Here is a 24,138-nt window from a genome sequence, read left to right as displayed (position 1 = left end):
ACTGACTCATTAACATTATGCTTAATTAACCCACCCTTAAAATGGGTAAATATGCGAGTTACCTCCCTTGATTCCTCTAATATGACAAGCCTGATAATAAACAAGTTTTAAATTGTTTTTATGCATTTTTGAGCAATAATGAACTAAAATGAAGCTTAATCAAGCATAATTAAGCACAATTTCCAAAAAATAACATTTTTCAGCCCTTATAAGGTAGCAGTGTACAGTAAAAATGCCAAATTCTGAAAAATATGGCACATGCTTTAGATATGTAAACATTGCCAGTTAACCTTACATATAACCTCTAATAAAGTATATATATTTGAAATCTGTACAACATTTGCAATTTTAATAGAGCTCTGAAGGATAAGTAAACTGATATTTTCTGTGATTTTTAGAGCTGTGAATACCATGGTAACAGCTTAAAAAATTCTCAAAAATTGCAAAATATTATGATATTTGACCCAAAATGGCACAATTCTCTACACAATTTTTTTTCTGAAACCTATTTAAAATTAAATATCTCTATCCCAAAGACAGAATTAATCTTGTTTGGACATATGTTGTAAATTAAGTTTTTACGCTATCTTACCTTTTCTGTGGGCTTCCATTTTGCGCTGTAGGCCAAACTAAATTTCCTGTGTAAACACACGTTCGGAAAATCCGGATATTTAAAATCCGGAACCAATTTATTGATTTTTGTTTTGATAAATGTGAAGCCTGTATGTACTACTTCATACTGGATATACCAATTATAGTGTACATTTATTTTTTCATTTTTTATACATATCATAATACAGGAGTTATTTGCTTAACAAAAAAATTGCCCATGGCCAGGCTGTCTTACTGTGGTGTGCTACCTCAGTGCTTTCTGAGGAATAGCGATAACAAACTTCAATTGTCAAAATCCAAGATGGCTGCCTGTCGGCCATGTTGTTTTCCGATTGGTCTCAAAATGCAATATGCATAACTAGGCACCAAGGGGAACCTACATATGAAAATTTGAGAAAGATCCCTTCAGTACTTTCTGAGAAATAGCGATAACAAACTTCAATTGTCAAAATCCAAGATGGCTGCCTGTCGGCCATGTTGTTATCCGATTGGTCTCAAAATGCAATATGCATAACTAGGCACCAAGGGGAACCTACATATGAAATTTGAGAAAGATCCCTTCAGTACTTTCTGAGAAATAGCGATAACAAACTTCAATTGTCAAAATCCAAGATGGCTGCCTGTCGGCCATGTTGTTTTCCGATTGGTCTCAAAATGCAATATGCATAACTAGGCACCAAGGGGAACCTACATATGAAATTTGAGAAAGATCCCTTCAGTACTTTCTGAGAAATAGCGATAACAAACTTCAATTGTCAAAATCCAAGATGGCTGCCTGTCGGCCATGTTGTTTTCCGATTGGTCTCAAAATGCAATATGCATAACTAGGCACCAAGGGGAACCTACATATGAAATTTGAGAAAGATCCCTTCAGTACTTTCTGAGGATTAGCGATAACAAGAATTGTTTACGGACGGAGGGACGGACGGACGGGGGGACGGACGGACGACGGACCACGGACGCAGGGCGATTTGAATAGCCCACCATCTGATGATGGTGGGCTAAAAACTAGGCACTGAGGGGAACCTACATATGAAATTTGAGAAAGATCCCTTCAGTACTTTCTCAGAAATAGCGATAACAAACTTCAATTGTCAAAATCCAAGATGGCTGCCTGTCGGCCATGTTGTTTTCTGATTAGTCACAAAATGCAATATGCATAACTAGGCACCAAGGGGAACCTACATATGAAATTTGAGAAAGATCCCTTCAGTGCTTTCTGAGAAATAGCGATAACAAACTTCAATTGTCAAAATCCAAGATGGCTGCCTGTCGGCCATGTTGTTTTCTGATCAGTCTCAAAATGCAATATGCATAACTAGGCACCAAGAGGAACCTACATATGAAATTTGAGAAAGATCCCTTCAGTACTTTCTGAGGAACAGCGATAACAAACTTCAATTGTCAAAATCCAAGATGGCTGCCTGTCGGCCATGTTGTTTTCTGATCAGTCTCAAAATGCAATATGCATAACAAGGCACCGAGGGCAACCTGCAAATGAAATTTGAGAAAGATCCCTTCATTACTTTCTCAGAAATAGCGATAACAAACTTCAATTGTCAAAATCCAAGATGGCTGCCTGTCGGCCATCTTGTTTTCCGATTGGTCTCAAAATGCAATATGCATAACTAGGCCCCAAGAGGAACCTACATATGAAATTTGAGAAACATCCCTTCAGTACTTTCTGAGAAATAGCGATAACAAACTTCAATTGTCAAAAACCAAGATGGCTGCCTGTCGGCCATCTTGTTTTCCGATTGGTCTCAAAATGCAATATGCATAACTAGGCACCAAGGGGAACCTACATATGAAATTTGAGAAAGATCCCTTTAGTACTTTCTGAGGATTAGCGATAATAAGAATTGTTTACGGACGGACGGACGGACGGACGGACCACGGACGCAGGGCGATTTGAATAGCCCACCATCATGATGATGGTGGGCTAAAAGTCAATTGCTGACGGATGGACAACAGACAAGGTGAGATAGAAATATTCTTATCAATGCTTATTCAGTTAGACATCCTGGGAAGAGAATAACTTACTTTCGTGAGCATTTCTTGTAAGTTCAGTCTGTGTGCCTCGCCCTTCAGAACCCAGCACAATGCTTGGATAAACCATGCTCCTGTGTCGTCATAGCGTATAGATTCACCTCCTGTCATAAACAAACAAGAGGTCCAATGGGTTTACATTGCTCACCCTATAGTCACTTCATTTCAATTAATTGTACAGAAACATACAGCCGACAAAACCTTTACAAATCTTCTCTAAATCAAAATAGATGAATCGAATTGTATGTAAATAGAACAAATAGAGGCAAGTTATAGATATAAAGGTTACACAACGAGTGGTTGTTTTGTTAGATATGGAATTTATTTCACATGAGTAAGTCATTTTTTAAAAGAAGCTTTAGCTCGATGCCAGACAAAAGGTGATCGCAATAGGTCAACTGAGACTTTGTCTCAGGTGACCTAAAATGTTAATCACTTCAGGCAAAGTTACACAGGTGTTAATTACAAAAAGTTTAATCACTTCAGGTAAAGTTACACAGTCACAACAAGAGGGCGATACGTAGGTACTTAGATATGGTCATGCACCTGACTCAGACTCTTGAGCTATTGTAATATTCATACAGGTGTTGTTCAGGAAAACCATAATTGCTCAGTCATGTTACAAAATGGCCGCTGTGACTGCCATGTCAATGTTTTTTAATGAGACTCAAAAATAACAACACTTTGTCAGCTTCTCTCCCTTTACATCCTCACCAATTTCAAGTTCGATAGCATCTCAGTAGAACTAGAGAAGTTTAAAATGTGGTTTTTATACACCCGACGAAAGACGGGACGTATGTTATCATGTTGGCAGGCGGGCGGGCACATATGGTGTCCAGAACATAACTCCAGTACTACCCAACCCAGGCCCTCCATACTTGACACAAATATACATCTTGATGAGCCAGAGTGTTGCATACCAAAATCATGCCCTTACCCCCTTATTTGTAGAGTTGTTTCCCTTTGATGATTTTACTTCGGGCACATATGGTGTTGAGCTCTCCATACTTAACACAAAGATACATCTAGATGAGCCGGAGTGTCGCATACCAAAATTATGCCCCTTACCCCCTTATTAGCGGAGTTATTGCCCTTTGATGATTTTACTTATCCGGACCATAACTTCAATACTACCCGACCCAGGCTCTGTATATTCTGTATATAAACATGTGAACTAATTTTTGTGTTGTTGTGTCTAAACCAAGGTTTCCCATATTTGCAACATACATGTATATACATCTCATCATTTAAAGTTGCCCTTCGGTTTCAACTACACACCATTATGTGTATCAATATCTCCTTCCAACATTCCAACTATGATACTTCATTTTAAAGCATTACAACCTGTGAAACGACCCCCTTCCAAGTTGTGGCATCGCTATAGGTGTATCTAAAAAGTGTATGAGGCTTTAAAAATGATCCCAGGGTATTTGACCTAATAAGGGCGCCTGCCCTAATAAGGGCGCCCCTACCTTTTTTCAAGGAAATAAATCTTTGACTGAGTGTCAAAATGGTGTTCAAAAGTAATAATCATGTGAAATATTTTGCTACTTTATGTGTTCAATTTTCTTCAGCAAATGAAGTAACTGGAACACATGTTTTCGTCACATTTTGTGTATTCCTACAGGCTACAGATGACATGTCAGTGCAAAGAGCAACCAAAACTAAACACACATACAATTAATAAATTACCATCTTTATCTGAAGATAAAGTAAAGACTTCATTCTTGTTAATAAATAACTTTTGTTCAGAACAGAAAGCTAGTAAAAGACATTGTAAATCAATTATTAGGTCAAAGAAAACGATGTCTGATATGATCTGGGAAATCACCTGTTTCTAAAGATCAGCTGGCATGGTTTACAAGTTTACATGAGTATTCAAGTGATGTTTAAGCTTAATATATGATAATAAATAGATATCTTCATCTGGAATATTTTTATGACTGAATATTTTACCGTTTCGACAACCTTGGGTATTCTGCTATAAGGTATAGTCTGTTTCATAAAACTTCAGAATAACTAATCTTAATAAGGGCGCCCCCACTGTCAATTACCCTCGCCCTGCGCCTTATTAGGTCAAATACGGTACATACCTTCTGTCGTCGCAAAAGCAAACAAAAAATCTTTGTTGTTCTCAGCCCCATGATGACCTATCCTCTGGCCTAATGAAGGGCTTGCTCCTTAAATCAATAAACAACGAAACATTAGATTCATCATAACAAACAAGAGGCCCTTGGGCCTTCACGGTCACGGTGCTGAAATACATACTTTTAGTTGATGTTTTATTTGTTTTTGAATTAAGAATTTAACTCATTTGAACAGTGTGAGCTCGCAGGTAGGTCAAGGTCATTCAATTGAAGAAAGTTTTCAGTCTGTTATCAAAGCATGCCGCTGTTCCAATATCATGACTCCGGGCCTCTTGGTTATTGAGAAGTCGTTTATATATTCTAACACATACATTTGACCTATGTGACCTTGAAAGTACATCACGGTCATTCAATTAACACTTTTGGCAGCCCTTCATCCCAGCCTGCTATTGGTCTAATATCACGACTTTTGGGCCTCTTGATTATTGAGAAGTCATTTAATGATGTTGATATATTTGACCCCTGTGACCATGAAAGTAGATCAAGGTCAATGATTTGAACAAACATTGTATCCCTTCATCCCACCATATAACTGGCCAAATATCTTGACCCTGGGTATTTACAACTATTATGAAAATGTACAGGGAAAGACAATAACATGACACCTAACAGGGTAAGACAATTACATAACACCTAACAGGGTAAGACAATTACATAACACTTAACAGGGTAAGACACTTACATAACACTTAACAGGGTAAGACAATTACATAACACTTAACAGGGTAAGACAATTACATAACACCTAACAGGGTAAGACAAGTACATAACACTTAACAGGGTAAGACAAGTACATAACACTTAACAGGGTAAGACAATTACATAACACTTAACAGGGTAAGACAAGTACATAACACTTAACAGGGTAAGACAATTACATAACACTTAACAGGGTAAGACAATTACATAACACCTAACAGGGTAAGACAAGTACATAACACTTAACAGGGTAAGACAAGTACATAACACTTAACAGGGTAAGACAATTACATAACACTTAACAGGGTAAGACAATTACATAACACTTAACAGGGTAAGACAATTACATAACACCTAACAGGGTAAGACAATTACATAACACTTAACAGGGTAAGACACTTACATAACACTTAACAGGGTAAGACAATTACATAACACTTAACAGGGTAAGACAATTACATAACACCTAACAGGGTAAGACAAGTACATAACACCTTAACAGGGTAAGACAAGTACATAACACTTAACAGGGTAAGACAATTACATAACACCTAACAGGGTAAGACAAGTACATAACACTTAACAGGGTAAGACACTTACATAACACTTAACAGGGTAAGACAATTACATAACACTTAACAGGGTAAGATAATAACATAACACTTAACCAGGTAAGACAATTACATAACACCTAACAGGGTAAGACAATTACATAACACTTAGCATAGTAAGACAATTACATAACATTTAACAGGGTAAGACAATTACAAAACACCAAAAAGGGTGAGACAATTACATAACACTTAACATGGTAAGACAATTACATAACACTTAACAGGGTAAGACAATTACATAACACTTAACATGGTAAGACAATTACATAACACTTAACAAGGTAAGACAATAACATAACACTAAACATGGTAAGACAATTACATAACACTTAACAGGGTAAGACAATTACATAACACTTAACAGGGTAAGACAATTACATGACACTTAACATGGTAAGACAATTACATAACACTTAACAAGGTAAGACAATAACATAACACTAAACATGGTAAGACAATTACATAACACTTAACAGGGTAAGACAATTACATAACACTTAACAGGGTAAGACAATTACATGACACTCAACAGGGTAAGACAATTACATAACACTTAACAGGGTAAGACAATTACATAACACTTAACAGGGTAAGACAATTACATGATACTTAACAGGGTAAGACAATTACATCACACTTAACGGGGTAAGACAATTACATAACACTTAACAGGGTAAGACAATTGCATAACACCTAACAGGAAAAGACAATTACATAACACTTAACAGGGTAAGACAATTACATAACACTTAACGGGGTAAGACAATTATATGACACTTAACAGGGTAAGACAATTACATAACACTTAATGGGGTAAGATAATTACATAACACTTAACAGGGTAAGACAATTACATAACACTTAACAGGGTAAGGCAATTACATAACACTTAACAGGGTAAGACAATTACATGACACTTAACAGGGTAAGACAATTACATCACACTTAATGGGGTAAGACAATTACATCACACTACACGGGGTAAGACAATTACATGACACTTAACGGGGTAAGACAATTACATCACACTTAACGGGGTAAGACAATTACATCACACTTAACAGGATAAGACAATTACATAACACTTAACAGGGTAAGACAATTACATAACACTTAACAGGGTAAGACAATTACATAACACTTAACAGGGTAAGACAATTACATAACACTTAACAGGGTAAGACAATAACATAACACTTAACGGGGTAAGACAATTATATGACACTTAACAGGGTAAGACAATTACTTAACACTTAACAGGGTAAGACAATTACACAACACTTAACAGGGTAAGACAATTACATAACACTTAACAGGGTAAGACAATTACATGACACTTAACAGGGTAAGACAATTGCATAACACCTAACAGGGTAAGACAATTACATAACACTTAACAGGGTAAGACAATTGCATAACACCTAACAGGGTAAGACAATTACATAACACTTAACAGGGTAAGACAATTACATAACACTTAACAGGGTAAGACAATTACATAACACCTAACAGGGTAAGACAATTACATAACACTTAACAGGGTATGACAATAACATAACACTTAACAGGGTAAGACAATTACATAACACTTAACAGGGTAAGACAATTACACAACACTTAACGGGGGTAAGAAAATTACATAACACTCAACAGGGTAAGACAATTACATAACACTTAACAGGGTAAGACAATTGCATAACACCTAACAGGGTAAGACAATTATATGACACTTAACAGGGTAAGACAATTACATAACACTCAACAGGGTAAGACAATTACATAACACTTAACAGGGTAAGACAATTACATAACACTTAACAGGGTAAGACAATTACATGATACTTAACAGGGTAAGACAATTACATCACACTTAACGGGGTAAGACAATTACATAACACTTAACAGGGTAAGACAATTGCATAACACCTAACAGGGTAAGACAATTACATGACACTTAACAGGGTAAGACAATTACATAACACTCAACAGGGTAAGACAATTACATAACACTTAACAGGGTAAGACAATTACATGACATTTAACAGGGTAAGACAATTACATGACACTCAACAGGGTAAGACAATTACATGACACTTAACAGGGTAAGACAATTACATAACACTTTACAGGGTAAGACAATTACATAACACTTAACAGGGTAAGACAATTACATAACACTTAACAGGGTAAGACAATTACATAACAATAAGACTATGAACATGGTAAGATAATTCTAGTCAAGAAAAGTGTTGTAGTTCATCATTAAAAGACTATATCACTATATTTATGGTCAGATACTGTAAATCACTTATATTTCGCGAGTACTTAATTTCGCTAATTCTGACCTCAAAATGACTTTAAATTTGCGAATGACGTTAACAGGTCGGCGATGTCTGTTCACCAACTTAAGATTATGATAGATTCAAAATGGACGCCACTTATTCTTGTCATTCTTATATAAATATTCGCGAGGGATTTGAATTCGCGTTTGACTCTCCTCGTGAATTAACACGAAAATAAATCCCACGCGAAATATAAGTGATTTACAGTAAGTACACTCATCACATTGGACTGTTTGTTGATTCAACGTAAGCTTGAACTTTTCTGATCTCGTTTCATCAATTATCAGTTCTACCAAAACGAGGTGATCACAAAATATGCACAACTAAGGACCAAGAGGAACAAACATCAAAACTCTGAGAAAGATCCATGAGGGATTTCATGAAAAAAGGTTATGCCAAAAACTTCAACTGTCAAAATTCTCAAGATAGTCACCTGTAAAGCATTTTGTTTTCCAATCATTCTGAAAAATATAACCAAAATGACAGACTGTGGATGAAAGGTAATTTGAACAGCCTACCATCTGATGATGGTTAGTTAAAAAAAAACGTGGAAAAAAAGCTTGAGATTTACCTTCTTTCCGACAAGACTGGAAAAAGAAAAGCTTTCGGTTTGTCCTTGAGTGCTGGACATTTTGCTGGGTTGAATAGGCTTGCCAATTGTTGAAATGTGACCTCTTTTTCATCTATGCCTTGCACACCATTTTGAACTCCATGGCTCATCACAATCAGGATAAAACACTCAGATGTGGGATCAATGGACTGACTTTCTTCTTCTAGTGTCTTCACCATGTCCTGTTAAAACATGAATCAGTTGTAGCACAATCTCTTCACAATGTGTGTATCATGTATGAACTATCTACTGTATAAACCAGACACCTGCATAAACCAGACACCTGCATAAACCAGACACCTGTACAAACCAGAGACCTGTAGAAACCAGACATCTGTAGAAACCAGAGGCCTGTATAATCCAACATGGCCACCTGTCAGCCATTTTGTTTTTCTGATAAATCCCATAACCCGGGCACAACTACAGATAAAGGGGAAACTTGATATAAAATTTCAAAAAAAATCCATCAAGTACCTATCAAGAAATAAAGATAACAAGAGCTTTTTAAGGACTGGCCATGGAGGCAGAGTGATTTGAACAGTCCAATTCTGACAATGAGCTCAATATGGAGCTCACAGTTAAAAAATTTCATGCTTAATTATAAACGGTGTCACAAAACAATTACATGTATGAATACTTACATTTGGCACCATAGGCTCCCATTGCCTCAGTGTTAATCTGGGCTACATCTATGTGCGTAAAGATGCAGTCAAGATAACATAATGTGATTGTTACGTCATTTTGATCACTGCATTGTTATGCACTACGAATGAATCAAACACAGCGAGAATGCATGTGTTACTATGACATCATTTTGGTGCTATGTTGATCATCGTCACGGCAAGGCTTTGTACTGTGTGACAGGTTGGTTGTAAATCAATCACAGAAAGGAATTTGATTTTAAGATGCTATTCTTTCAAATGGGAAAAGAAAGAAATGGGTGAAATAAAGAAAAATTTTTTTAAGAAAGACATTTAAAATAGGTAATGTAAATGTAACAATTTAATGCTTGTTAAGATTGTATTTATAGACAATATAAATGCAGTCTGGTTAACAGATAAATATTCATGGCGCCCTAGCTGTGCCATCCCATTTACCTGTCACCCAGACCGCATTCATATTGTTGATAAATACCATCTAACAAACAACAAATATTTAATTGTTAATTACATGCCTAGGCTAAAAATAGATTTATCATAGTTATGTAAATGAGAGTATGGGTAAGTCCGGGTCAGAGTTCAGCACGTGCCGCATTATTGGCACGTGCGATAGGTAGACTTAGGACAGTGATGACACGTACAGGTGTCTGTGTTTGCCTAGCCATTGTACTATACGGACGTGTTTTCTCTATTCCCTTATCACTTGGGTTCACATTGACATGTCTGAGAAGGAAAGTTTAGAGGAAATCATTGATTCTCATCCTGCTCCTCCAGCAAAGGAACCAGCCAGCAATGACGCTTTCCAGGCATTAGGCTTATTCACTACTTACCTGGATGAAAGACTAAAAAGTCTCCGGGAAGATATACGAGATGAGCAGGTCCTATCTGCTAATTCTTTCAAACGGTTGAAAAAGGAAAGAGAGGTCAAGTTCAAGTTTAATGGTAACCAGAAGCAATTTGAGTTTAACACAGAAGTGCTTGACGAACTTGAACTAGCAGAGAAAGCTGTTCATAAAAGTGACGCAAACTCTACTTTGTTAAGCCTGTCGAAAATCAAGACTCTTATTCATAAAAGAAACAAACTCATTCGTATTGCTGACAAATCTTCCTGTGGTTGGGATACTGTGAAGGAGTATGAAAGTGACAAGCTCGCAAGTGATTCCGAAGATGAAAAGAAAATCCGTCAGGCGGAATTTCGGGCACAACGCAAAAAACGAGTCCAAAAGAAATCTACTCCAGCAGCCGCGACTGGTGGACCCCCCGGGAAATTGTATGGCTCTCAAAGTATTGGCGGTAATCATTCTGGTGCTTTTCGTGGCTCCCCTCAGTTTCACCAGCATTCTAGGTTTTATCGCGGAGGGACCTGGCCTCAGTTCTGCGGTAGGGGGCGTGGCAGCCCCGCCCCCACAGACTTGTGCCATGCCTGTGGAGGAGTTGGACATTGGAGAGCAAATTGCCCAAAGATCACGGATTCAGCCGGAAAATGAAGACAATTCAGTTAAGTACCATACTCGAGATTTGTTTGATTGTCAGCTTAATGACGAGAATTATGAAATTTCAGAAAACCAGATTTCACGTGATTCAAAGCCAATCTCCAGTGTTAAAGGTCGTTTGAAAAATTCGTTAGACTATTGGAAAAACTGTGTAGAAGCAAACGATTATATTTCGAGCGTTTTATCTGATGGTTATTTAATACCTTTTGTATCCACTCCATACAAGAAATGTAATAATAACAATAAATCAGCTATGAACCATTCAGAATTTGTAACGGAGGATATCTTAGAATTGTTACAAGCAGGGAGTGTAGTTGAAAAGTTTGAAATTCCACATGTGGTAAACCCGTTGTCCGTGTCGGTTAATGCCAGCGGCAAAAAACGTCTGATTTTAGATCTGCGTGAAGTAAACTTTCATGTTTGGAAAGAGAAAATTAAATTTGAAGACTGGAAAACAGCTATGGATTACATCGTACCGAACGGGTACATGTTTAAGTTTGATTTGAAATCGGGTTATCACCACGTGGACGTTCATTCTTCTCATCAAAAATATTTAGGTTTTTCATGGGTCATTGACGGGAGAATTAGGTATTTTTGTTTTACTGTTCTTCCTTTCGGTCTTTCTTCAGCCCCGTACATTTTTACAAAAGTGCTCCGACCCCTCGTTAAATTCTGGAGGAAAAATGGAATTTGTATTGTTGTGTATCTTGATGACGGATGGGGTATACGTTTAGATTTTGACACCTGTAAAGGTCATTCAGATTTCGTCAGAGTCTTGTATTTGCTGGTTTTGTAGCTAATGATGGAAAGTCTATTTGGCAACCCACGCAAAGATTAGAATGGTTAGGGATTAATTGCGATTTGGTTATAAACGCTACATCAATTCCTATAAGGAGGCTAGATAGTCTTACTCAAGTTCTTAGGAAGATCTCTACCCCCGGGTGTGTGGTGACAGCACGTCAAGTAGCTAGTGTCACGGGCAAAATCATATCCATGTCCCCTGTCTTGGGTAATATAACTCGATTGATGTCTAGGTATTTATACAGGTTGGTCGAGAAAAGGTCGTCTTGGGATTCCGCTTTCATGATAGACAAAGATAACGAATGTTGGAGTGAAATGAAGTTCTGGCTTTCTAATGTTAACTCTCTCAATTTGAAGTATATAAGCAATCGTATCCAAAAAAGTAAATGTGTCGTATACTCTGATGCGAGTAGTCATTCTTGTGGAGCTTATGTAGTGGAAGTTGACAATGCAGTATTTCATCAAACTTGGTCGTATGAAGAGTCTCTCAAAAGCTCAACTTGGAGGGAGCTCTATGCTATTCAGTTAGCAATGTCAGAATTTCGAGATATATTGAGAGGTCAAATAATCACATGGTATACTGATAATCAAAATTGCGTCAGAATTATTGAGAGCGGAAGTTCGGTGTTAGAGCTTCAAGTTTTAGCCTTGAAAGTTTTCCAGTTAGGTATCTCTCTTAATTTGTCGCTTAAAGTTGAATGGATCCCTCGGTCTGACAATGAGAAAGCTGATTACATCAGTAAGATCATAGACTATGATGATTGGGGTATATCAAAATTTTTTTTCGAGTTTTTGAATGATATGTGGGGCCCACATACTGTGGACCGATTTGCTAATCATTTCAATTCTAAAACATTGAGATACAACTCAAGGTTCTGGTACGCTGATTCTGAAGCAGTTGATGCGTTTTCCCAAGATTGGTCGAATGACAATAATTGGCTTGTTCCTCCTGTATATTTAGCTCCTAGGGTGATAAAATACATGATAGATTCACGATCTTCTGGTACGTTAGTGCTTCCCAAGTGGATTTCGGCCCCCTTTTGGCCCTTACTTTTCGGTGATCACCTAGAAACCCAAACCTGTATAAGCGACATTCTTGTTTTCACTGAAAGTGACCGCATTTTCGTACTGGGATCACACAGTTTAATTCAGTTGATTTTAAGGGGCACGTGCTTGTAGTACGTTTTGATTATCAACAATAAGTTGTAGCCAGGTGATTGGTTAGTGGTGATTGTAAGTGCGTGATCAGCTAGAAGGACTGTGATTGGCTGACACGACACACCCACTTACTATTAATCGTATGTAGTTGTAGTTTTGTTCACTCATGTGGAACCGACAAGGCCACTTGCATTGACTCGAGATGTATATATTGTTGTGCGGCCACTTGGACATTGACATGAAGCATGTATTGTTACAATTGATGCCACTTGGCTTTTGACTGAAAATTACTTTGAGGCCACTTGGCTGTTGAAATGAATAATTAGCTTTTTTGTTTGCTTATGTCATGAAAATATCATGAGGCCACTTGGCATTTGATATGAATATACGAGGAGGCCACTTGGCTTTTGATAATAGTGTACATGTACACTTTTTAGATAATTGATGTTTAGAGTATATTTATTGGATTTACTCAGCTTGTGGACACATGAAGGTTAATTTGTTGTTGTTGTTTTTTTTTTATAATTTTTTAGTGGTGATCATAATGAAATAAATGTTGTTGATTAGAGTTTGTTTACACGTTACAGATATTTTCTCGAATGGTATTTGGAAGGAGCGTTCCTTAATAAAAGACGGTAGTCTACGTAGTCTGGCTTCTGACCTACACGACTTCGTGCTAAAATCAAGGGCAGATTCTACCAGTAAAGTTTACCAAAGGCGATTTAAAAAGTGGGTTGAATGGTGCAGCCTTTACCCAGAGATCACCCCTATTCCAGCCAAGGAATTCCATGTTGCGTTGTATTTAAAACAGATCGCAGAGTCTTCAAAAAGTTCTACTGCGATTGATCAAGTATTTTATGCTATCGGTTGGGCCCACGATTTGGCAGGATTGCATAACCCTTGTAAATCGGCGTTCGTCAATCACATGAGAGAAGCTGCCCGCAGGCAATTAAAGACATCCGTTATTAAAAAAGAACCGCTTACTCCAGAACATTTGAAAAGCTTAGTCTCGAATTTTGCGGGTCATAGAGCTAATTTGAGTGATTTACGGCTTGTAACACTGTGCCTGTTAGGATATTCTGCATTTTTACGTTTTTCGGAAATTTGTAATATTAGAAGATCAGACTTAATGTTTTTCGAGTCGCACATGAATATAAACATACCAAAGAGTAAAACGGACATTTACAGAGAGGGTAACACAGTTTCAATAGCTAAGCTAGATTCCCAATGTTGTCCTGTTTCTATGACACTTAGGTATTTGCAGCTTGCTGAAATTCCTCACGATTCTTCCGAATTTATATTCAGATCTTTGTCATTTTGTCCAAAATCGAACTCCTATAAATTAAGAGGTACTTCACCGTTATCATACACTAGGGCCAGGGAGGTGTTACTTGAAAAACTGTCAAGCATAGGACTTGATCGACCCTTCAAAATTTTGTCTACATAGTTTGAGGTCTGGCGGTGCGTCGGCTTCGGCTAATTGTGGGGTATCTGACAGATTATTCAAAGCGCATGGTCGATGGAGGTCAGAAACTGCCAAAGATGGCTATGTGAAAGACAAGCTTGAGTCAAAATTATTTGTATCAAAGAATTTGGGTTTGTAACTTGATGTTAGTTCTTACAAAGTTTTATGTACATTTTAAGGGATTACATGGTAATAAACATGTTAACAGTGTATCCCGTTCTTTGTTGTCTGTACGTCCTCATATAGCTAGGCGGACTAACTCCCAGTAATGAGTTTGAGTTTATATGATAAATAATTTATGTTCGTTTGAGAGAAACGAATTAGAATATAAATAGATTTATCATAGTTATGTAAATGAGAGTATGGGTAAGTCCGGGTCAGAGTTCAGCACGTGCCGCATTATTGGCACGTGCGATAGGTAGACTTAGGACAGTGATGACACGTACAGGTGTCTGTGTTTGCCTAGCCATTGTACTATACGGACTTCCCACCCACCCACCCCTTTTTGAATCGTCTGTGTCTACTTTTGTTTTCGTTCTGTGATTGTAGAACCTTCATTGGACGGACACAACATGGATGTTTGTAACATTCCAAAGTCAGATTGAAGGGAAGACATAATGGGAAAGTGATGGACTCTGTGCTTGTGATTTATTGTTATATCTAAAGTGAATAAAGTACGTCCTCATATAGCTAGGCGGACTAACTCCCAGTAATGAGTTTGAGTTTATATGATAAATAATTTATGTTCGTTTGAGAGAAACGAATTAGAATATAAATAATTTTTTTCTCCATCTTTTTTCTTTTCTTTTTTTTTTTGCAAAGAAAAACTCTCAAAACACCCTCAGTATTTATATCTATTCAGGCAAACAACATCAGCATTTAATGGAGGTCAATATTTTCAAAACTAACTTCATCATATTTCTGAATTTTTGTTGGCAAATATGATATAAAGGCCGATGGTAAATGTAGACAAGTTATACGGGCTTACCTCAGCACTTAAGTCCTGGTACACATTGACGTCAAAGTGAAGCTGTGTAAGAGTCTTGGTCAAAAGCTCTACATCTTTCTCTGAACCATCTCTATTTTTCTTCTTCTTTTTAAAATTTAAATTGTTTAAAATCACAGCTCTCCCTCGTATTTCTTTTGTCATTATGTACTGTAATGAAATTTTAACAAAACAACATAAAATAATTTACAAATATTAATTCAAACTTAATTCTTTTCATCTCTATGATAAGACTATCCAATTTTTATGCTTGTTTTGTTATCTGCAGGCATCATTAGTGATATGTATATCAATGAAAAATTCCACGACATGTAACTATTTATGATGCTATTCCTGTAGCTGTTAACCACCTTAGAATAATTTCGATTACTGAAGATTAGAAATAATTTACATGAATTATATACTAACTACATAATTGTCAGTATCCTTGAAAGTCCTTAGTAAGGCATCCGAATCAATCTGACACTTGACCACATCACTCTTGTGAAATTCTTCCCAGTCTGGTTCTTTGAAAGGAAGCGTGTCTGTAAAATAAAAAGAAAATTGTACTTTATCTAAAAATAATATTTCCCATGTTGATTTACAACTATGGCTCAAACATCACAATGTTGATTTACAACTATGGCTCAAACATCACAATGTTGATTTACAACTATATCTCAAACATCACAATGTTGATTTACAACTAAGATTCAAACATCACAATGTTGATTTACAACTACAAATGTATATCTCAAACATCACAATGTTGATTTACAACTAAGATTCAAACATCACAATGTTGATTTACAACTACAAATGTATATCTCAAACATCACAATGTTGATTTACAACTACAAATGTATATCTCAAACATCACAATGCTGATTTACAACTACGGCTCAAATACCACAATGCTGATTTACAGTCACAACTCAAATATCACAATGCTGATTTACAACTACGACTCAAACATTGCAAAAATATTGATTTACAACCTCGGATCAAGGATCACAATGTTGATTTTGAACCACGGCTTTGACAAACATCTTAATGTTGATTTACAGCCTGTCTGTTATATAATTTAGTGACTTTAATACAAAATCTGATAATGATGCCATGGAAGGATTTTACCTTATTTAGCGACAGAAATGTTCTGAAACTAAAAACTTTATGAAAATATTGATTACACCATTGTGTGAATCAGAGGTGATTATACTAACGAGTTATTACAATATAATTTATAAAAGTTTGAATAAGAGTTTTGTTATCTATTATAGGAACACATTGTAGTAGCTGGTGGCTAGCTCACTGAACTACATATGTTGGAGGTATGTAACATGCAATACAGAGCAGTTCTGATAAAGTATCTTGCCAAGGATACAACAATTAAGGAATACATTGGCCAGTCTGTGATCTTGGCTTCCGGAGAAATGCACAAAAAATTGGGAGGGAGTGGACAATTAATGTTGGAAAACACAAATATTGAAAATAATTTTTTTTTTTTTTTTAAATTACGGTACTCTGTATTTTAATTAACATACATGTATATTGGATGACAACCAAATTTTTAACATAAAAAAAAATCAAAGTGTTGAGGCCACTTAAAGGTGCTGTGCATAAGGAATTGTACTGATGATTATCCTACATGTATGTCATTTTAAGGAACTATTAAATATCTAATTTAAAAAGGCTGTGGTTGTGTTGAAGTTGTGATGAACAGTGAAGAATTAAATTTTTAAACCTCACTTGAATTGGCATACTATGATTAAGTTTAATTCCGAGATCAATTAGTTTGTGATATCCTTCATATTTCTTGATAAACCACATCGCGATTCCCTATATATTAGATTCCTGTGAATTACTCTTCCAGTTTACATTGCATTTTGGTTCCGAAGTTTTTAACTTGCACTCAATTAACGTTTTTTTTCTCTCCGTGTAATAACTATCTGTATCCTGATAAGGGTTCTGACAACTTCCGTTAGAAGAAACTCGTCTCGGAAATTTGTTCCCTACCGATGAATTAGTCCACACTATTTGATCCGGTGACACGTTCATGTGATATACTTTGTGCAAGCATTTCACTATTGAATGATTTAAAACATGCGACCTCTTTATTACTATCGGAATCTCTGTTGTGGAAACAAGCTAACGTTAGGTTTCACCTCATAATAACTTCAACTAATTCAACCAGCACAGCCATTTTTGTGTTGCCTATTTCTTGGAAATGACGAACCAATCAGATTTCTTCTTTCATTTTTAGTATCAAATGTAAAAACAATTGCAGATTTCACTTATTGATTTCCAATTAGAAAATCCAAGACTAAAACAGTATTCGACGACCAAGGGCCATTTTTATCAACCCAAGAGCAAGAGGTGACTTTCCAATGTTGCATCAACTAGAGGTTATACAAGTTACCTCCCCTCGCACAAAAAAGTCAAGCAGGAGTAATAATTTGCACAGAAAATAGTTAGGAATACTCAGCGATAAAATAGGTAATTGTGTACGATTTAAGCTGTTTTTCTACAATTCATTTAAATTCAACAAATGTCTTCAAACATGTAAAAGCATGAATCATATCACTTAATCACAAACAAATTTATACTTCGTGGAAGGAGACAAGTTTGTCCAGCGTGTTGTTAACGTTTTTTGGGAGAAATTATTTCCAGTCCCATCCTGAACTCATCGGGATTTATCATTGAACCAAGCAATATTTTGATTCCTCTGAGATTTCCGAATGAATTTGTTCTAGCGAAATTAGGCGATGACCACTTATATAAAGGTTGCTGTTTCACAGCACCTAAAAACAGCGAAAAAAATCACTATTTCATTTTAACTTACTGGGGGGGATGACTTTCATGTCCTTTCTCTGTGCGGCGTAGTAACTCTCCACATGTTTCACCAGGCATTCTCTTAAAACTGTATTTTGAGTCTCTTTAAAGGCATTATAAAGCGCTACAAGTGGGTAATTTGGCTTGTACGTAAGTCTGTTTAGTAGTCTTCTTGTTTTATTTTTGATAGACCCATCCAGGTGCTAAAAGAGAAGAAAGATATCACTTGCACCATGCATTCAGTAAAATCTTCAGGAAAACAAACACTTCAAAAGGTATAATCAATTCTTGATATACATATACCTACAGTTGAGTGTAGACTAAAGGTTACACAAAGTGCACTCCGAGTGCACTCCGTTTGGACTCGGAGTGCACTCCAAGTTTACCTGGAGTCCTATCAGGCCCCAATCCTACCTGGGTCCACATGTATCATATGTACCTGTAACCAAGTACATATATACATAATGTTTATAGATAGATGTATACTCTTATACATTTTTACTATATATACTGTTTTATCTTTGTATATATCATCTTATTATTTTGTTGGTTCATTTTTTCGTTGGTTAACTAACAGCATCTAATATAATTGATTTTTTCTATTACTTATAACCCTATGTAAAATAAATAGATCTGGCACTTCGTTGAAAAATGTATGATAGCATTCCTTTGATTTGAAGTTTTAACAAGCCACGTCAATTAGTAGAAAATTGGCAGTAAACAAAAATGTATTTGGCAAGTTGTGTGTGGTCTCTCAAAATGTAGAGTTTGATTGTGCACTGGACATAACTTGTACTCGAAGTACTAAGTACTGTTTTTAATATATTTCAAATACTTTTCTTCCAACAGTTTATATTTATCTTAACATACAATAAAAAAGAAAGGTTTTTTTTATCACCTTGATAGCATATTCCGGATCTAATGTCTAATTTTGATTTACAGTTTAACATCAGACTTACATTTCTATTTGGTAAACCAACTTTTTTTTGTTATGCCTGCCTCATTAAATCCAGGTCATACATGGAGTTCTTTTAACAGTTATATCAGATATATCCTCCCCCCACACACACACAACTCAATATTTAACTGTATATCACGCGTGATTACATGGATGTGGAGAAAAGACAGACTTACACTGACCCCAATAATGACCCCTCCTCCAAGTTTACCTCATAAGGTGTGAAGATCTGGACAGGTGTACACATGGTCATCTAACTAGATAAAGACCCCCTTAATTGTTAGAAGGAAACTGGTCATCACACCTTACCTTACCTTTACCTAGCCAGAGTTTCCTCCGGCATTGACACCATGTCTGGTATGGTGTCAGGGCTAGTGGAAACTCAGGCTGACCTATACCAAGGTCATATAGAATATAGGTACACCCTTGTGACGGTCGATATCTGACACCTTTGATAAGTATTATTAAAACAGTTATAAGTCAATATAAAAAAAAATATTTGAATTTTTTTTTATTTCAAACTGGTACTATTACTTAATGTCTTTGATATTATAATGGAAGTATATATAGAGTATTAGAGGTCAATAGGTAAATCAACATAGATTAATATAATTTTCTTGTGTGAGTTAAGTAAATACTTATCAAACATTCCATACACCAACTGCAGCGGGCCTTATGCATTTTTTTTTTAAAGTTTGAACATTTAACTTTATGATTTTATAATTGGCTTGAACAACCATTGTACATTCATGACCTGTATCTGTTACATACAATGTATGAGTGACACATATCATGATAGATATTGACTGAATGGGAATAGAAAACGTAGTTCCAACAGGTCAGTTTTACAGGTAAATGGTACATAGGTTGCCGTGTCCAACTGCCCTGAGGCAAATTTTACCTCAGGCTCTATAATCTTATTTCCTGGACGAGAACAATGTGTATAAGGCTATAGGTTGGTTCTGGGAAATGGTGAATTTACATTCATTATACCATTTTGAATTACACTGAAATTATTATTTTTTTTACTTTAATCTGTTTCTTTACAATTGAATAAACAAGATAAGAACTGCATGATTTCTTAATTTGATTTGCATTAATTTTTTTTGAACTTATATCATTCAACATTGTACCTCTACATACCGGACACCTGCATAAACCAGCCAATACGTTTAGTCTCAATGACTTACGGTTTTGGCAGGTTACAATGTAATTAGAAACAGCTTATTTTTACTTTCTTATTTCATTAAAGAATGACTTCATTTCAATAGAGTTTGTCTTCTTAAACCTGTTAACCAATTTGTTAATGGTTTTTCAACTTATCTTGACATTTCCACCTTAATTACACTGGTATTTCGTTTATACATATAATTTTGGTCTGATTAAGGCCTCTCAAATGGAGAGCTAACAATCCTTTCCTTCAAGTCAGGAGATAATCTTACTGTTCTGTTAATTGGCCTGAGGTTATAACACTGTGACCCTGCTTTGCACAGCTTCATCATTTGAAGCCATACTGTGACAGTATTGACACAGGTATTTCTGTGAACCCAGGACAGTACCTGTAGCTGGCTCCTAAAACTCACCTGGCACAGTTCTCAGGGGTGTCAGGCCAGAGACAGTCATGCATGGCCAATAATAATAGCAATTAAACGGTTACCAATTAAACAGATGCTGTCATTTATTATGGGTAGTCAAGAACTACATACTTGTGTGTACGTTAGGTAATGCTCGTAAATATGTACAGATGTAAATGTATATTTTTCTAATGATACATTTAAATATATAAACTAAAATGATTGTTTATTTTATAATTACTTGCCTGAATTGAGTACATATATGTAGAGAATGTCATATATAAAAAACACATAATTCATTACAGTAAACTTTCAATATTTTGAATAATCAATAACATAATATAGATATATTATCTGAACTTCCTTTACAGTCATGATATATGAACAGTAATAAATATTCTAATTGAAATAATTTTCAATCCCTTAATAAAATGAAATACAATTTACTTACATCTTAATGAAATATGAAATAATAAGCAATTAACTTTCATAGAAACCTGATTATAGCATAAATTGTATAACTGTCTTTTATGGATCTTAATAAATATAGATTTAACATGTAGGCATTATTACTGTGTATTAACAATAAAAAAAATATTCCTAGTAGAATAAACAAATGTTAATAGTAATATTAACAGAACAAAAGTATTTTGTAAAAATTTATTTATTTATATGTAAATTATATTAAAAGCATCAAAGTATTAATATATATATGATATATAGTCTGATTACAGAACTGGGGTAGGCATGGTGTCTTATAGGACTCCAGGTAGACTCGGAGTCCACTTGGAGTGCACTCCAAGTTTACCTGGAGTCCAAACGGAGTGCACTTGGGTGTAACCTTTAGTCTACACTCAACTGTACTATGTACATGTATATACTAGTAACAAAAATAATGTGCCTAGTTTATAGAAATTGATATTTTGTTTTGTGTGAAAAGTTATTGTATGTCAGATGACACACATGTCAGTGGATAACAAAGGATGAAGCATAAGCCAGTTGGTCATCCTGATCATTTGTGTCGGATGACCTTAAAAGGTTGACTACTTTAGCACATGACAGTAAATGTACATGTATATAAGTCACACATGATTTTATACGATACACATACTGAATCCAAAAAGTGGCTGACTTATTCCAATGGGGTCCTTTTGAATTTAGAGGGACGAATCAAAAATTAGAAAATTGATGCTAGATTTACCTTCATCCATTGTACATTTTCTTCTGTAAATACTGGTGGGTTACAGTCGTAATGAAGATATTCTGCTATAGCGACAGGATCGTCTACATGCTTAACAATCAGACTGAAGTTGTCAGAAAGGTTCTTCTTCCATTTATCATCCATCTGAAATAAGAATAAGATTTTAAGCTCAGGTAGATAAGAATGATGTAGATCTAAGTTTCAGACTACTGCCGTTGTCTGGGTTTGTACTTTCGCTTTCCGCATCACTAACATGGTAACAGAAATCTTATTCTTTTGATAGTATGAATTCCACACACATCTAAAATACACGCCTTTCAAGTTTAAGCGATGACTCAGTTAACTAAAATATACTCCATAATATTACACAATAGTAATTGCTTACGATGCATGTAAAACAACTTAGATCCTCATTGACTGGAAAACTGCCAAATTTCATTTATGAAATCTAAAACGAAGACGGAATGGATACACTCGGAATGCCTTGAACGAAAAATGATGGAAATATATCAAATTGCATTACTGAAACATGCACAATTAAATATTTTCAGTTTTATCGTATTTTTTTCTGTTCATATTCTTTATAAATAATTTATGATTCATTAAATTGTTTTGTAATCAACACTTGAAAACGGATTAGTATCACGGCACTACGGTTGTTTTATTATACTCAACTTTCGTTTTGTCGGAGTGAACCAAGATAAACAGAAAACAGTCGGTAAATATACGCATACTTTTCGTAGATTTAATTTAGTTATAACCTATTTGTGCAGAAATTTGTATATTTTTTATAACATTTCCATCCAGCCCAGGATATACTAGCTCTCCAAGGAAGCCTCTCAATCTCCCATACATGTAGCTTCCACTTGGGAGTGGTCAACGACACCAAATAGGAAGGCGTAATAAAACATATCCGGGTCTCAACCTAGCAACCTCTCACTCTCAGAGCGGACATCTTCCACTAGATTAAAAGGAAAGTCCTGCTAGCTTGAGCTGGTAAGGTGACTACTTCTGTACTATGTAATAGGAAGGGTCCCTTTCAATTCACTGACTCTACATGTACACACAAATACAATGTATATAATTGAATAACATGCATTTGCAGATAATAACGATGTTCATTGTCGTAATTATGTTGTGATGGGTTTGGGTGGTCGATACTCTAGATCTGATGGTACACCGTCAAGGTTGAAAACATTAACTTATCCTTAACATTTAATTGTGATATATAATTAAATCGTGAAGATTAATATAATCTAACACGGTAACGGGTCGGTTCGCCCTAAATCTCCTTCGCCCTAAGGGTTGATTCGCGCTAAATCCCATTTGCTCCAGGTTGTTTCGCGCTAATTTTTCATTTTTTGTCAGGTGGTATATATATATTTCTTTTACATAATGACATATTGTTGTATGATGTAAATAGATGTACTGTTGTGTTGTGTGTTCCGAGGATCATCCAGGTGACGTCTGGAATATCTTGGGAGTTTGTTGGAGATAAGAAGCCTCATTTTGAGCCCTTATGTTTTTGGACAGTGAAATATTTACACGTGAAAGCTGATTAAAAGGTTAACACTTTGAACAAGGCTGAACAATTACCTAAAACAATATGTATACACGTGTGCAGGTAGCAAAGGTATGAAGAAAAGAAAACATCGTAACACATTACATTGATTTAAATTGATTTTAATGAAAGCTATTTACAACTTAATGGTTCTTAAAATTAAGAAAATACCAAACAATTTTTCGCCCTAAAACTAAACAGCCTAGGGCGAAACAACCTAAGGCGAACAGGATTTAGAGCGAAATGACCCGGAACCATCTAACATGGGTCTGTTCTGTGGACAGGGATATCTCAACCCAAGTGTAAAAGTTTGGCCAGTCAGCACGAGGCTTGCCAAACTCTTACACAAGGGTTGAGATATCCTGGTATGCGGAACAG

General features: G+C 35.8%; 3 protein-coding genes across 5 annotated transcripts in view; 2 read left to right on the top strand and 1 right to left on the bottom strand.

The window, feature by feature from the left end:
* LOC117328818 (caspase-2-like) overlaps nt 1-22,685 on the bottom strand; it is a 30,001-nt gene extending 7,316 nt beyond the window's left edge. The window contains exons 1-8 of the mRNA XM_033886383.1: nt 22,585-22,685; nt 22,200-22,343; nt 18,477-18,669; nt 16,064-16,179; nt 15,638-15,805; nt 9,035-9,255; nt 4,755-4,841; nt 2,656-2,765 (exon numbers count right to left, since the gene is read on the bottom strand). Of these exons, the coding sequence (XP_033742274.1) occupies nt 4,796-4,841; nt 9,035-9,255; nt 15,638-15,805; nt 16,064-16,179; nt 18,477-18,669; nt 22,200-22,343; nt 22,585-22,638 (942 nt within the window). The 5' untranslated portion in view covers nt 22,639-22,685 and the 3' untranslated portion in view covers nt 2,656-2,765; nt 4,755-4,795. The remainder of the gene's footprint in view (nt 1-2,655; nt 2,766-4,754; nt 4,842-9,034; nt 9,256-15,637; nt 15,806-16,063; nt 16,180-18,476; nt 18,670-22,199; nt 22,344-22,584) is intronic.
* On the top strand, nt 11,118-15,138 carry LOC117328819 (integrase/recombinase xerD homolog). Its single transcript, XM_033886384.1, has 2 exons — nt 11,118-11,230; nt 13,772-15,138. The coding sequence occupies exons 1-2, from the start codon at nt 11,152-11,154 to the stop codon at nt 14,629-14,631; spliced, it is 939 nt and encodes a 312-aa protein (XP_033742275.1). The 5' UTR covers nt 11,118-11,151; the 3' UTR covers nt 14,632-15,138.
* Nucleotides 22,686-22,858: 173 nt separating the features above from the next.
* LOC117328816 (caspase-3-like) overlaps nt 22,859-24,138 on the top strand; it is a 29,582-nt gene continuing 28,302 nt past the window's right edge. Inside the window, exons 1-2 of one of the 3 annotated variants that reach the window (XM_033886380.1) lie at nt 22,869-22,917; nt 23,007-23,200. The gene's annotated coding sequence lies outside the window, so the exon portion shown is untranslated. Of the gene's footprint in view, nt 22,918-23,006; nt 23,201-24,138 lie in introns of all 3 variants that reach the window. The other 2 variants (XM_033886378.1, XM_033886379.1) reach the window with 2 other exon arrangements.

Source organism: Pecten maximus, chromosome 6, assembly GCF_902652985.1.
Source record: "Pecten maximus chromosome 6, xPecMax1.1, whole genome shotgun sequence".
Classification (NCBI taxonomy): Eukaryota; Metazoa; Mollusca; class Bivalvia; order Pectinida; family Pectinidae; genus Pecten; species Pecten maximus.
The sequence above is the reverse complement of the archived record's forward strand: the minus strand, read 5'-3'. Positions and strand labels throughout refer to the sequence as shown.

Coding starts and splice junctions, on each gene's coding strand:
- LOC117328819 (XM_033886384.1), top strand. CDS start 11,152: ATGCCTGTGGAGGAGTTGGACATTGGAGAGCAAATTGCCCAAAGATCA. Junction 11,231..13,771: donor GGAAAATGAAGACAATTCAG/TTAAGTACCATA, acceptor TACACGTTACAG/ATATTTTCTCGAATGGTATT.